The sequence below is a fragment of the Aspergillus pseudoviridinutans genome (assembly GCF_018340605.1).
Source record: "Aspergillus pseudoviridinutans IFM 55266 DNA, scaffold_9, whole genome shotgun sequence".
NCBI lineage: Eukaryota > Fungi > Ascomycota > Eurotiomycetes > Eurotiales > Aspergillaceae > Aspergillus > Aspergillus pseudoviridinutans.
The window spans coordinates 1,560,427-1,573,029 of record NW_025091289.1 but is presented as its reverse complement, the minus strand read 5'-3'; the positions used below and the strand labels follow the sequence as shown (position 1 = coordinate 1,573,029).

The 12,603-nt window shown below is 45.4% G+C and overlaps 5 protein-coding genes across 5 annotated transcripts; 2 read left to right on the top strand and 3 right to left on the bottom strand.

The window, feature by feature from the left end:
- Positions 1 to 1,273: 1,273 nt before the first annotated feature.
- On the bottom strand, positions 1,274 to 1,708 carry Asppvi_011380 (uncharacterized protein; the record flags this gene model as incomplete). The annotated part of the gene is made up of 1 exon (XM_043307209.1): positions 1,274 to 1,708. One exon carries the CDS (start codon positions 1,706 to 1,708, stop codon positions 1,274 to 1,276), a length of 435 nt encoding a protein of 144 aa, XP_043163144.1.
- Positions 1,709 to 4,142: 2,434 nt separating this feature from the next.
- Positions 4,143 to 4,664, top strand: Asppvi_011379 (uncharacterized protein; the record flags this gene model as incomplete). Its single annotated transcript, XM_043307208.1, has 1 exon — positions 4,143 to 4,664. One exon carries the CDS (start codon positions 4,143 to 4,145, stop codon positions 4,662 to 4,664), a length of 522 nt encoding a protein of 173 aa, XP_043163143.1.
- Positions 4,665 to 5,201: 537 nt separating this feature from the next.
- On the bottom strand, positions 5,202 to 5,783 carry Asppvi_011378 (uncharacterized protein; the record flags this gene model as incomplete). Its single annotated transcript, XM_043307207.1, has 1 exon — positions 5,202 to 5,783. One exon carries the CDS (start codon positions 5,781 to 5,783, stop codon positions 5,202 to 5,204), a length of 582 nt encoding a protein of 193 aa, XP_043163142.1.
- A 3,300-nt stretch (positions 5,784 to 9,083) lies between these two features.
- On the top strand, positions 9,084 to 9,461 carry Asppvi_011377 (uncharacterized protein; the record flags this gene model as incomplete). Its single annotated transcript, XM_043307206.1, has 1 exon — positions 9,084 to 9,461. One exon carries the CDS (start codon positions 9,084 to 9,086, stop codon positions 9,459 to 9,461), a length of 378 nt encoding a protein of 125 aa, XP_043163141.1.
- A 1,612-nt stretch (positions 9,462 to 11,073) lies between these two features.
- Positions 11,074 to 12,234, bottom strand: Asppvi_011376 (NAD(P)/FAD-dependent oxidoreductase; the record flags this gene model as incomplete). Its single annotated transcript, XM_043307205.1, has 1 exon — positions 11,074 to 12,234. One exon carries the CDS (start codon positions 12,232 to 12,234, stop codon positions 11,074 to 11,076), a length of 1,161 nt encoding a protein of 386 aa, XP_043163140.1.
- Positions 12,235 to 12,603: the final 369 nt, after the last annotated feature.

Sequence of the window (12,603 nt, the reverse complement as noted above, 5' to 3'; positions counted from 1 at the left end):
CTAACTTATGGAACTTGGTTTCTTGGTATACTCTTGTGAAGCTGGTTGGAATTCATGTTGGGACCAAAAATAGGATTATGCCAAAGACACGAGATTAGGTATGGTCCCTGATCTTTCCACTAGTTGAAGCTGGTTGGAGTATGTTTAACTTTATATAAAACGGAATCCCTCATACTTAGATTTCTCTGATAATAATAAGTGTAGATAGCTGTCATAGTGACTGAACAAAGATGATCCCATTAGGAAATAGGTTTTTAATCCGAAGCTCTTGCATATCTACCTTGCTTTAATGGCGTGAACTATCACCAAGGGGCCCTGAGCAAAGATAATTCTACTAGGAACTAAGTTCTTAATCCGAAATCCTTGCATACCTACCTTACTTTAATAGTGTGAAACATCACCAAGGGGCCCTAAGACATCTGCAAATATAGATGTCTCTCCGTTCTTACCGAGCATGCGCCTGATACCTTGTGCTACTAATGGTTCTTGTTGGTCTTGCATTTGTAGGAACAACCCATCTAAGGATTAAAGGGTTTTCTTAGGGGAGAGATAAGACCTTGTTCAAAGAGTTCTCCATCGTTGTTCCCCGCGATCTGATTTGTCATCTGCTCAGTAAGACGGGAGGACAATCGCATAAAGCAATTCTATATTTTCTGTCTACGTCAAATCACCCACTGCTGTTTGCGTTGGGTTCGTAGGGCATCTTTCAGTCTTAATTCGTTATCCCCAGGCCTCTGACGGCCTCTTATTGCCTTCCTGCGTTTAGTTGTATAGCCGGGTACTGATATGCGGACATCACCCCGAGTCGTCAGTACAATTCAATGTCTGCCATTGTTACCTTGTGATCATGGGCTAGGGCGGGGGTTGTAGTCTCTCTCTCCCTTTTTACTTATTGATTTTTTCCTCCCTGACATCGGATCCCGATCTGAAGCCTCTATTGGGCTGCACCAAGTACGAAGTTTTGGGGAAGAGAAATCATTTCTAACGGAGCCGGGTTCCGGGCCACGGCGAGTTGTCTTATACTAGAATCTAAAGCTTGAGGGGGAACACAGCTGACTATGTATTCATACATACGCTACATAGAAGCAGGATACAAGGCATTGATATAACTGTGAATCAGGGCTGTCCGCCGCAGCATACCCTCACTCTAATTTATTCGATGCAATTAGAATATCTCAATGAAACAGTCCTCTCCCACTGCAATCCCGCCATTCCATACCTCAATAATCAAACCAAGAAAGCCCCATCCGCCTGATTCTGCTTTGCCCTTACTCTATTCTGTGCAGTCCCTCGTGTTGCTGGGAGTGAGAAGGACCGCAAAAATTTGCCCCCCAAGCCAGAAGACCACAGCCACCCATATCCCCACAAACCCCCCCAAAGCAGTTGTCCCCACGACAACCGGCCCTGCTATCAAGAGCGCTATGCACGAGAAAGCAGCCACTGACCCAATGGCAACGACCATAGCACCAAGCAGAAAAATCCCCAGGGGCACGAAGGCGAAGATGACCTGAGTCACCAAGAAAGCAGCCAAGTAGGGCCGGGTGGAGGTGATAGTGAGGAGCTTGGCGCCAACTGCAGGAGGAAGGATGTACGTATTTATGCGAGAGAGGAAAAAGAGCCAGAGGGTGGAAAGCGGTTTGTTGGCACTGCTATCGGGATCGGCGCCATTGGGAATTGGGTTGGCGTTATCCGTCTTGATTGGTGCCATCCGGGGTATTGTATCCCAATCGGCTCTGGTCTGTCCAAGAGTAGAGCCAGCAGTATGATTTCTATGGAAGCTTCTTGGCGTCGAGGTACCGCTCGCGCTTTCACGCGATGAGACGTCGTTACTAGTCTTTATCTTAGTGAGGGTGACCTCTTTCTGTTCCATTGGATCAATCCTGCTTGATCACGCTGATGTCGAATTTCAATACCTGTGAAACATGTACTTGTCACGCACGCACACTTGTGAACTAGTAGTCGTTAGCTATTTGTCTTGGTTTGCTGGATGGGAGGAGGCCTAACATCTTCCTTTTGGGGGCTTGATGGTACACGAGCTAACTGATGAAGCCAAAATTCACAGGGCGGATGTGTAATACATCAGGAGGCAAAAGCAGTTTCCCATGCCGCAGGTAATAAGTCAAGGAGACACCTATTCTGATAGTAGCGAGGGACAGAGATCTTTTAAGAGTATAGTTAGAGCTACCTGAGCGGTGAGGGTAGTACCTAACTATATGCTTTGATAATCCCACACAACGATGAGACATTAAGTGTTAAGTGTTGTCGCGGTGAGACCTGATGCAGGAAGATATCGTCTGTACAGCCTTCGATCCCTTGCAGGTTTCTCTGGGCTTTCCTGGACTACCTACGTATCTTTTTTATACCAATGTCACACGCAATTGCCTGATCCCGTACAGAATGCCCTGGTGGGTCAGGAATAGGCAAGAGAACATATGTATACAAAGGAGGCGTAACAAAATCAACCTAAAATGGGAGTCTATAGTGAGTGCGTACGTATAAAACCGTACCCTATAAAACAGTCCCTCTAGTTTCGTAGGTAGTATATACCTCGACACTATACCTGTACCGCTCATTAATCCCAACCGGGAGACTAACTGATAGCGTTCGGATTATGTGATTCAATCGAACTCGAATTGGATGCATATCAGGGAAGTAAGGGCGCAAATGTTTCATCCCTTATGCCTGCGGGCGGCTAAAACCTTAACGGAAAGACAATCGGCCAACCTATTTTCCCTCTTGCGGCTTGATATTTCAGACCCTACCTTAACGGGCAAGACGGCAAGCACCATCACTTAGACACTGTCAGGAGGTCGTGGAATGTTTGCTACTCCGTCCATGGGTACCCAATGCTTCACCTTTCTTAAGTCTTCATTGCTCTATTCAGATAAGGTTATTCAGAACTAACATTGGCGGCATGCAGAGGTCAAACTAGAGCTTCTGAAGGAAGCACGCTCGCAGGATGGAAAGCTATGCTTTGGAAAATAATTACATACTTGATTTGAATTTACAGAATCTAGGTAGTTTGATCAATTTCGGTTGAGATGCTTAATGCTAGTATATATAGATGGTTCTGAATTGATTAAATGATTGGTACCAGAATTTAGGTACTTTAAAAAGTACCTTTTTCTCTTGTATAGAGTGCATGTAGAGCACCTTGTGAGCAGATTACTCAGGCTACCCTCTCTATGCTGTGTTCTGACTGGTATGCCATGTCTGACCTAGTGGTTCTTACTGTGCATTTATGCACAAAAACTAAAGGAATGGAGTAAATCATGCAAAGTAAGGGACTAAATTATGAATTTTCAGATTGTTGTCACATAGTCAGCATTACTAATATAGCAAGAGTTTTTCTCGTGTGACTAGATACTGCAGTAGACCACCATACTCTTCCATTAAGGTCTGGCTTAGACAAAGATCAAATAGTTTGTGAAACCTGAGTGGTGTATATAAGACAGGGACATAAGATTAAGTGGAATTGATATCCCAATCAAGCAAGTTTATTATTGAATCAACGCTTTTTTATCATATCATTGCGCCTCAATTCATCACAATGAATATTATAAGGCGCGACAGTATGCATGCTCTTTTAATGGACACAAACATCCATATTCAAAGCTGCTACATTCTATCTATATCTTTCCCTTCAACTTTCCTAATTCAAACGATATTATTCTCCTTTTCCCCTTTTCTTCCAGTTTTCGCCGCACAATGCTTGTGTTTTCATCCGGGGGGATGTTTTATTTCCCTGCATCCATCCTCCAGGAATGGAATGGTAGCCTTGGAATGCAACGAGTTTTGTTGTCACGCCGCTACCTGGTATGGCAACCACGACAGTGATAAACAGAAGGAAAGCGTGAGGAACCTGATTGAGAGGAAACTAATCTAAACATGCCTGAGGCTGATCTCAAGTTTGGCCATAAATAAAGAGAAGTAACCCGACCTTGGTAACTCAATACCCATTGTTCAGTTCGCAACGACATTTGAGCTCCTCTGCCTCGCACTATTCGCCTCGGAACCACCAACTTACCCTTTCTGGTGAATAAGTTTGAAAGATGTATATTACGTCTTTGGCACTTTGCTTCATCGTGGGAAGTACGATGGTATCTGCTCTCCTTTTGCAGGCTGCTGTGGAGTGCCTAAGCATGAAGTCAACGGTCGAGCAATTCGACACCGACAAGATGATCGAGATGTGGCAAAGCAGGGTCTGCAGTAAAGGCTGCAAGCCCACGTTCTCAGACTTTGACTTTCTCCGTGACAAGTTCGGTATTCCCATCATCAAGGCCGAGTCTGAAAAGATAGGCGTCTCAAACCTGACTCCTCACTATATCCACCTGATGAATGCGGGCAAGGACATGGCTGAAAGGAAGTGTGAGACCAGCAAGTTTGGCGATCAAGATCTATGTCAGAACCCAAGCATGCTCAAGGAGCTTTTCAGCTGCATGAGGAGGAATATTTGGTCACTTGCACTGTCGCAGCTCAGCGACGTGCTTCCGATCTTACTGGCCAATCCCTGCAAGATCCAAGAAGATTACATCCGAAAGCCCGAGGTTCTCGAGCAGACAATTCCTGCTTACATGGATGACTACGCCAGTAGATGCAACGAGGAAAGGTTTGTCGTCCTTCAGGTGCAAGGGGAGAATTCGATTCTGACATTGTCTAGGTAGTGGGTTGGTCAATAGCATGGGGCTTGAGCGTTGAAATTCAACGACGACTTGATGGGGAGGCTTGCTCAAAGGCTCGTTCCCCATTTCATCGAATAGAGTTGAGTATTTTGGAATCGATGCCTATCCTGAATGGTCGACTTCAGGGGCCATGACGACTCCATCCTTCCATACCACCTACTCTGGTGATGTGCCACCCCTTAAGTGTTTTTCCTAATCCCGATATAGCAGTATATGGATACAAATGGTTATCATAATTTGGTCCCCACTTTTGAATTCCCATCCATCCAAGTGACGATGTGGTAAAATAAGGTTGTCAATCTCTTTGGGTGTGCGCATGCGTAGTATCGAGACAAGGCCATCAAATGCAAGCATGAGCGGCACTATGGGATAACAAAGGTGAACAACCAACAGAATGGAGAGTACCAAAAGCGGAGTGGTGTAAAGATAAAAGGAGGAAGAAAGATGATAGGGATTTTCAGAAGAGATGAAAGGTTTCGGCTTGCAAACTCGAAGATTCTAGTTTCCCGAGCGGGTTAGTCACTCATACTGAGGATAAACGAATAGCGCAATGCTTTGGAATAGGCTCTCGTGAAGTGCATACATGAAAGCATCTGCAGAGTCAAGAGCACTTCCCAATATTGCGGAAGCCTCGTCGTCCTGAAAGTGGTGGAAACAAAGATTGAATATGCGACACTCTTTGCGCCCAGGAGGGGCCACGCGCTCGCACTTTGTTGCGTCCAGGGGTTCCTTGATATATGATATGTTGTCATGACTCTTAGCAATAGCCTGCCACTCCTCTAGGCGCGGGTGTAGATCACTGAGAATGAACAGGGAAGGGCCATCTCCTTCCGCTTGGAGATTCTTATTTAGGGCAGAGTCGAGGACAGGTATGGGCCCCCCAGCACCAGCACAGAGATCAACAAAAGTAAAGGAGGAGGCGTCGGGCAGATTTCGATTGATAATGTTACAGGCGACACCAGCGGGCGACGTTTTGCTGAATCCCGGAATGTGCAATGACCATATCTCGGTTAGATATGACTGTAGATATGCTAGAAGCCATCCAGGGCACCAAGCCTGGTCCCCAACTTCGATCAGGTGGTAGCGAGGGAAAAGGACCATAGTAGGAACTGATGTCAAATGTCTTGAACGAAGCTTGATTCGGTTAGGACAAAGACAATCATAATGGAATGAAGTAGAGCAAGTATCAGTCGGAATACACGGAGGTTCGAAACCTCATTCCGCCCTTCATAAGATAGCTTTATATTAACCCTTGATTCCGAAATCATGCGGATAGTCTTTCAGAATCCAACCATGATACTACGGAGAAATGGAGTAACACATCAACCAAGAGCCTGAAAACAATACCTACTGGGTGAGGGCGGAATCAGGTTTCAACCGTCCCTGTGTATATCAGTCGGCGTCCCAATGGCAAAGTGCCACCTATTCAGAATGAAGCTCACCGATATGCCTTTCCAGAAAACGAGTAATATTTCATACGAATGCTGTGTATTGTGGGTTGAAAGTTCAATAATAAATCACTTTACTGGTTATCAGCAGCTCTGCTGTAGAGTGGCCTCGAATAAACTGGCTGACCCAATCCACATTTGGGTTGGATGTAGGTAGGCCTGATCCAACCCATGTGGATATGGGTTGAACCTGCCTAATCCATATGGATATGGATAACCCATTGGGTGCATGTGATCTAGGGCCTCTAGGCTGATAAGCTTATTTAACCTAACCTAGGCCTAGATAGGGGAATATTTTTATATCTATAGATAGAGAATAGCCCTATTTATCTATTTATAAAATAAAAATATTAGATCTACTAAGAAAACTAGAGTTATAGTAGATTTTAGATTTTAAAGGATAGTGATCAGGGTAGTGGTGGTAAGATATACATATCTCTGCACTACTTTTTATGCCACCCTTAAGACACACCCCTACCCCCCTAATTATACCTATTTTAGGTTATCTAATAGGTAATATATAATATTTATATAGTAAACTATTATATTATATAATAAATATATAGATATCTTAGTAGTGTGGCTAGAATACTAGAAAAATAGATAGTAATCTAAATACTGAAGTTCACCTGACTAGGTAGTACGGATATACCCATTATCCATAATCCAATCCACATGGATATAGGATTGGGTTGGATAGGTGGTGGATCAACCCATATCCAATCCACGACCAGTCTAGCCTCGAATGAAGGGCAGAGAGCCCAAACACAATAAAGGGTCTTCAAAATTTACTGTAATGTGCTCTGTACACATTGGATATTATACATATTGAATATTACCCTCACTTGCGCTTTGACCCTTTGACTGTATTAGGAATACGTTCATCTGTCAGTAACCATTGTGGTTAGTAGAATAATCTCTGGGAGTGATCTAGATTCGAAGAGACGCACTTTAGCTGCTGAAAAACTTCACATCCTTACATCAGATTAATATACAGCTCTCACTACCTAAGGTAGCATGTGTTGTGTATGAATCTAACATAACAACGAAAAATTGCAAAAAAAGGGGGCGCAGGGCAAGGGGGCTGGGGTGCAGGTAGAGGGAAACGGCTGCATAGAAGCGGCGCCTTCAATCACGACAGTCCGCTGATGACCTCAAAGTAATAAGAGTATGAGACCTAGAATAATACAGTAAAATTCCTAAAGTAAGGGAGGGACTGGGAGGTTCTACTATCATCTACAGATCAACCTTAAAGCAAGGGCTTGTTAGGTCGCAATATGCCTTGGAGACGACTGAAGTTAGGTTAGTAGGGACCTAGCTACTATGGTAAAAAGTCTGGGTAGGTGCCTATGCATCACCATGGTCTGTGAACCAACTACATAGGTAATCGGAAATTGGATTTCCGCCACAGCAACAGGCATATGTAGAGCCGTCAAGGGGGGTTGGCAGGGTCCCGGTTGAAATCAAAGCATTTCCAAAACTCAACCAGTTCTGCGCGGGATCTAATTGAACAGGGCTCAGAAATCTCAAGGTAGCATATCCTAAATCCAATTGGGATTTCGATTGAGAAATTCTGAATCCCGTTTAGGTCATGGGATCTTATCCTAATGTTGCACCAGGGACTTCTTAGATTACCTTTTGTGCAAAACTCAGTAGTTCACCAGAACAACATACCCACCAAAACACATTTGCAATGAAAGTCGTTATTGTTGGTGCAGGCCTCGGTGGTCTTGTTTGTGCTATTATGTGTTGCCATCAGGACTTGGATGTTATTGTCATTGAAAGGTCGTCTGAAATATTACCAGTAAGCTCACGCTAGTATATAGAGATGGAATCAGATTAAAGCGCTGATGAGCTTATCTGGGCTGTCTAGGTTGGCGCCGGGATTCAGATCCCACCCAATGGAACTCGCATCATGCGAGAATTGGATATCTTACCAATGCTTCTGGAAAAGGGCGCTGTCGTGGATTCTGTGGATCTTCGTGGGTATAGAGACGGAAGAATAATCACGTCAATGCCCTGTGGAGAGTCCGTCGTGCGAGAATATGGAGCACCGTGGATGTAGGTCCCCTCCTTCACTAAAACTCAAGACCAGTCTCACTTAGTGCCTCTCGGTTTCTCTATTGTTGCGGGGGTAGTGTAATCCACCGACATGACTACCATCAAATCCTGATGGATAGGGCTAGATCCCTCGGTGTTCAGATCCGCCTAGGTGCTTGTGTCGAGCGTGTCAATTGTGAGGGTCCAGAAGTGATTCTTACCAGCGGAGAGACAGTTAAGGGAGATATCATCATCGGAGCCGACGGCATGATTCCTTTTCCTTCAACGCTGTGTATTGCGAGTCTAATTGATGTGCCAAAACAGGTCTGTGGTCAAAAGTCCGAGGCGCTGTTCTTGGTCAACCACTTTCACCAGATCCAACAGGAGACCTAGCTTATCGTGCAACATTCTCATGGGAGCAGCTTCAGGCCCTAGGGAATACAGAAATTAATAAACTGTGTGAGGGAACTGTTGTGACAGCCTGGTTAGGGCCAAAAAAACATTCCATCTTCTACCCTATCCGTGGAGGGAAAGAATTCAACCTTGTTCTTCTCCAACCGGATGATCTGCCTGACGGGCAATACACAGAACAAGGAGACCTGAAAGCTATGCAACAGAGCTACCATGACTGGAACGAAACGTGTGTTTTCTTCCTATCATAGCTGATGCTTAACAACTAATCAATTGTTGCATGTCTAGGCTGGAGCAAATGATCTCTTGTGTTCCCCGTGTGCGCAAGTGGAAACTATGTCACCTTCCTGAATTGCGCACATGGTCAAAGGTTCCTACTTACCCACAAAAATTTTCCATAAGCGAAGGGGTCCTATGCTTACACAGATTGAACTAGGGTTGTATTACCCTACTGGGGGACGCTTGTCACCCAGCGCTTCCATACCAAGCCCAGGGGGCTGCCATGGCAGTAGAGGACGGAGCTGTACTTGGGATGCTGCTCACTTTATACATGAGATATGTTACCGACTGGAAACGGACATATAAAGAAGAGTCCATGAAGTCTCACCTTCCTGCGCTGCTTAAACTCTACGAAGACGTGCGCAAGCCACGGGCCTCAAGCAGTGTTGATTATGCCATCCATAATCGGAGATATTTTCATTGGGAAGATGGGTTTCTGCAAAGGTTACGAGACCTGGTTTTGCGTCTATCTGGCATGACAAGAGATACCGATTGGATTGGGTTCGTATCCTCCAAGCAGGGAAAGGTCCTGGGATATGATGTGCTGGAAGAGGGTGAAAGAGCCTTTGAGGAGTGGGCAAAGTGCAATATCAGGGACTAGAAGGTCAAAAACAACTGTCCAACCAAACGAGCTTACTGTAGTTATTCGGCTTGCGATGTCTCACTATAAACAAGTCTTTCAACTTCCTTTAAGATACGCTATTCAGCTGCGCACAGATGTTGGTGGAAAAGAGACTGATAGTTAATATTGGCTTCTCTACACAATATTTCCAGTCTCATAAACAAAGGCATGATATCGGCCCCACCATAGACAGAGAATTAACATTTCAGCAAGGCTTTTTTCGCAGTTAAATGAACAGTGATGGGTCTATCGGTCTATCTTGTCTGTAACATTATGACTGCGATGGAAGATGACGTGCCGTTGAATGCAATATGGTAACGGCCCGTTGTTCGAGGTCGACTAGCATTTCCATCTTGCTGTCGCCGTGAACAATATTAATGTTTAATAGATACAAGCATATATGATAGATGAGTGAGAAGACTGTCGAAAATGTAAATCATAATTGCATTAATTATGTCGTTCAAGCCAAATTTCCCCGCACCCTCCTGTTCCCTTTCGGTCGCCTCAAATAGTGAACTAAAGTTCCCAGCCCCAAAGCCAGAGAAATTATGCCTTTGAAGGATCTCTACAAACACGGTGGGCCGCTCCAGCACATGCTAGGATTATTAGCATCCGCCCGAATATATATACATCCAGGTCGCATACCTTCGTAAACGACTGAAATAGGCACCCTTCCTGGTCAAAGTCGACTAGGATGTTCAGATCCTGAATGGTCACCAAGTTTTCATATAGCTGTAACCCCAATTCCTCCAACCTTTCCTCCAGATCAGCGTAGTATGCATCAGGTATGCATCAGGAATCTGGATAAACTCGACCCCTCTTGCTCTGAGGTTGCCGACGCACTCGACGATATCTTCCGTCGAGAATGCGATATGTTGTAGTCCTGGGCCGTGATAAAAGTCGACGAAATCCTCAGTCTGAGATCTCTCTTACCTTGCGCTGGTTCGTTGATTGGCATCTTAATTTGTTCATCCGGCGAGGCCATAAAAATGCTTCGTAACGCAGAGAACTCCCTTTTCACTAAAAGTAGGTATTTGAGCGCCGGGGTCTGCGTTATGTCTCCACTTGAACCAGTAAGGGGGTAAGTACTCCACTCCCCAGTGTGACGTGTCTCCCCATAAACGCGCTGAGATGGTAAATGTTGTGTCACTGCTGGGAAGCGTACCGACCCTGCAGGAAAAGGGTTATCAAGCCTAACCCTGTAGGCTGCCTTGGTACTACCACACAACCGCTACCTGCACTAAGACTTGGTTGATGGTTTAGTTGATTCCATTTACCCTGACTCGTCGCATCTAGGGCGATATGCAGGCTACCACGACTGTATGTATCCCTGTACGCACATGGAGAGTGCACTAATTCTTGAAAACCCGCTTAGTGCCCCGTCAAGGCCTATTGTGGCCTATTTACTGTTAGGTTCCTCTCATGGTGCGCGGCTTCGGAGGGTTGCGACGCACTGGTATAGATAAGTACCATCGTCATTGTAGATTAACCTACGGTTCTTGAAAAGAATGGAAGCAACACTTGTACTCTAAGCGTGATTAATATTACTGAATACTGAATCAAAGAATAAAAATGCACAAAAATCGTAGCTCTAGCCTTCAATAAACGATGCGGCTTTACTTGTAAGGAAGTCCCTCCCCTTAAAGAATGAAACCATGAAACCGCACATCTTCCAATTACCAAGAAGCCCAGTTCCTGTATAACGTCCGACTGGGATGACCATGACTCTTATCTGATCTCCTGGGCGGTAAACGCTCACACTCCCTTCACCTGTAAGGTCCTTCTTAAGGTTTGCAACCACAGTTTTGACTTGAGGCTTGATCCGCAGAAGAAGCCGATCTGTGAACGAGGTGATATCACCCAGGGCATAGACGTTGGGGACTGCTCCACGCTGGGGAGCCTTTGCTCGAAGATGCTCATCCACATCAACCCACCCTTCCTGGTTGAGGAGTGACTGTGGAATAAAGTCATTGTTCGGAACACTCCCCATAGCCGATATAAAGAGGTCTGCCGTGAGGACTTCTCCTGCTGATAAGGTGACCACCCACTGTTTTGTCTTCAAATTATATTCCGCTTTTCGCACCCGCGAGGAGGTTTTGAGGTCGACGCCTTTACTCCGCAGCAATCGCGCTGCAGCGTCCTGCACCCCTGGCGTCAAGCCTGCAAGCACCGTGTCTGTCCCAGAGACGAGAGTGATCTTCTTCTGGGCCCCATCGTGTCCATAGGCTTCGGCAATCTCTCCTGCAAATTCCACACCAGTTGGTCCTGCCCCGCCGATAATGATTGTCTTCGCAGAATCTACAGCGGCCTGGGTGCGTTGGATGGCAGCCGAAAGATCACCTTCTAGTGGTACCTTGAATGGCGCAGGGAAGCTCTCTCTTCCAACTGCTGCTGGAGTAGTACTCCCAGAAGCAATGACTAGATAGTCATACGGTAACGGGGACGAGGTAAGGTTGTCCACACAGACATATTGACCCTTGAGGTCAATGGCCGTGGCTTTTCCTTGTAAGAACCGGAATCTATCGCACGGATATTTGCTGAAAACGTCGGTAATGGAATAGATATACTTGCTCGAGGGGAGAAGACCTGATTTCGCGAGGAAGCGAGGAGCGGCAAGGTTGAAATAGTACTCTTTAGAAGGGTTCACAAGGGTCACTGATATATCAGGAATCTGCTGAAGAAGGCCGTGGCAGACGCCAATCCCAGCATTCGAGCCCCCGATGACGACAACCCTTGAGGTTGTAGATGCCATTGCTCTGACCTGAAGTCCAATGTTTTGGTACAAGCAGGACGACGGTCCCTGGGCGTATGGGTAAAAGATAAAAACCGGTTGTACTGACTGATATTGATTTAACTGGCAGTCAAGCAGAAGTCCATGTCCTAAATAACAGTGGTTTTTGTGCTGCTTAAGGAAAATAGTTCTAGAAAGGGAAGAACCATATATTAATATTGGCAATTATAGTCAAAGGAACTAGAGTGCTGTATACTGTTAGTGACTACCTATCTAGGCCTAGGGGTGGATTTTTCAGTGAAACTTGCACCAAATTAGAATAGATCAGATTTGGTTCTAATTTCGACTGAAAATCACAGCAGTTTGGTTCCAACTAGGGTTGGACTCAGC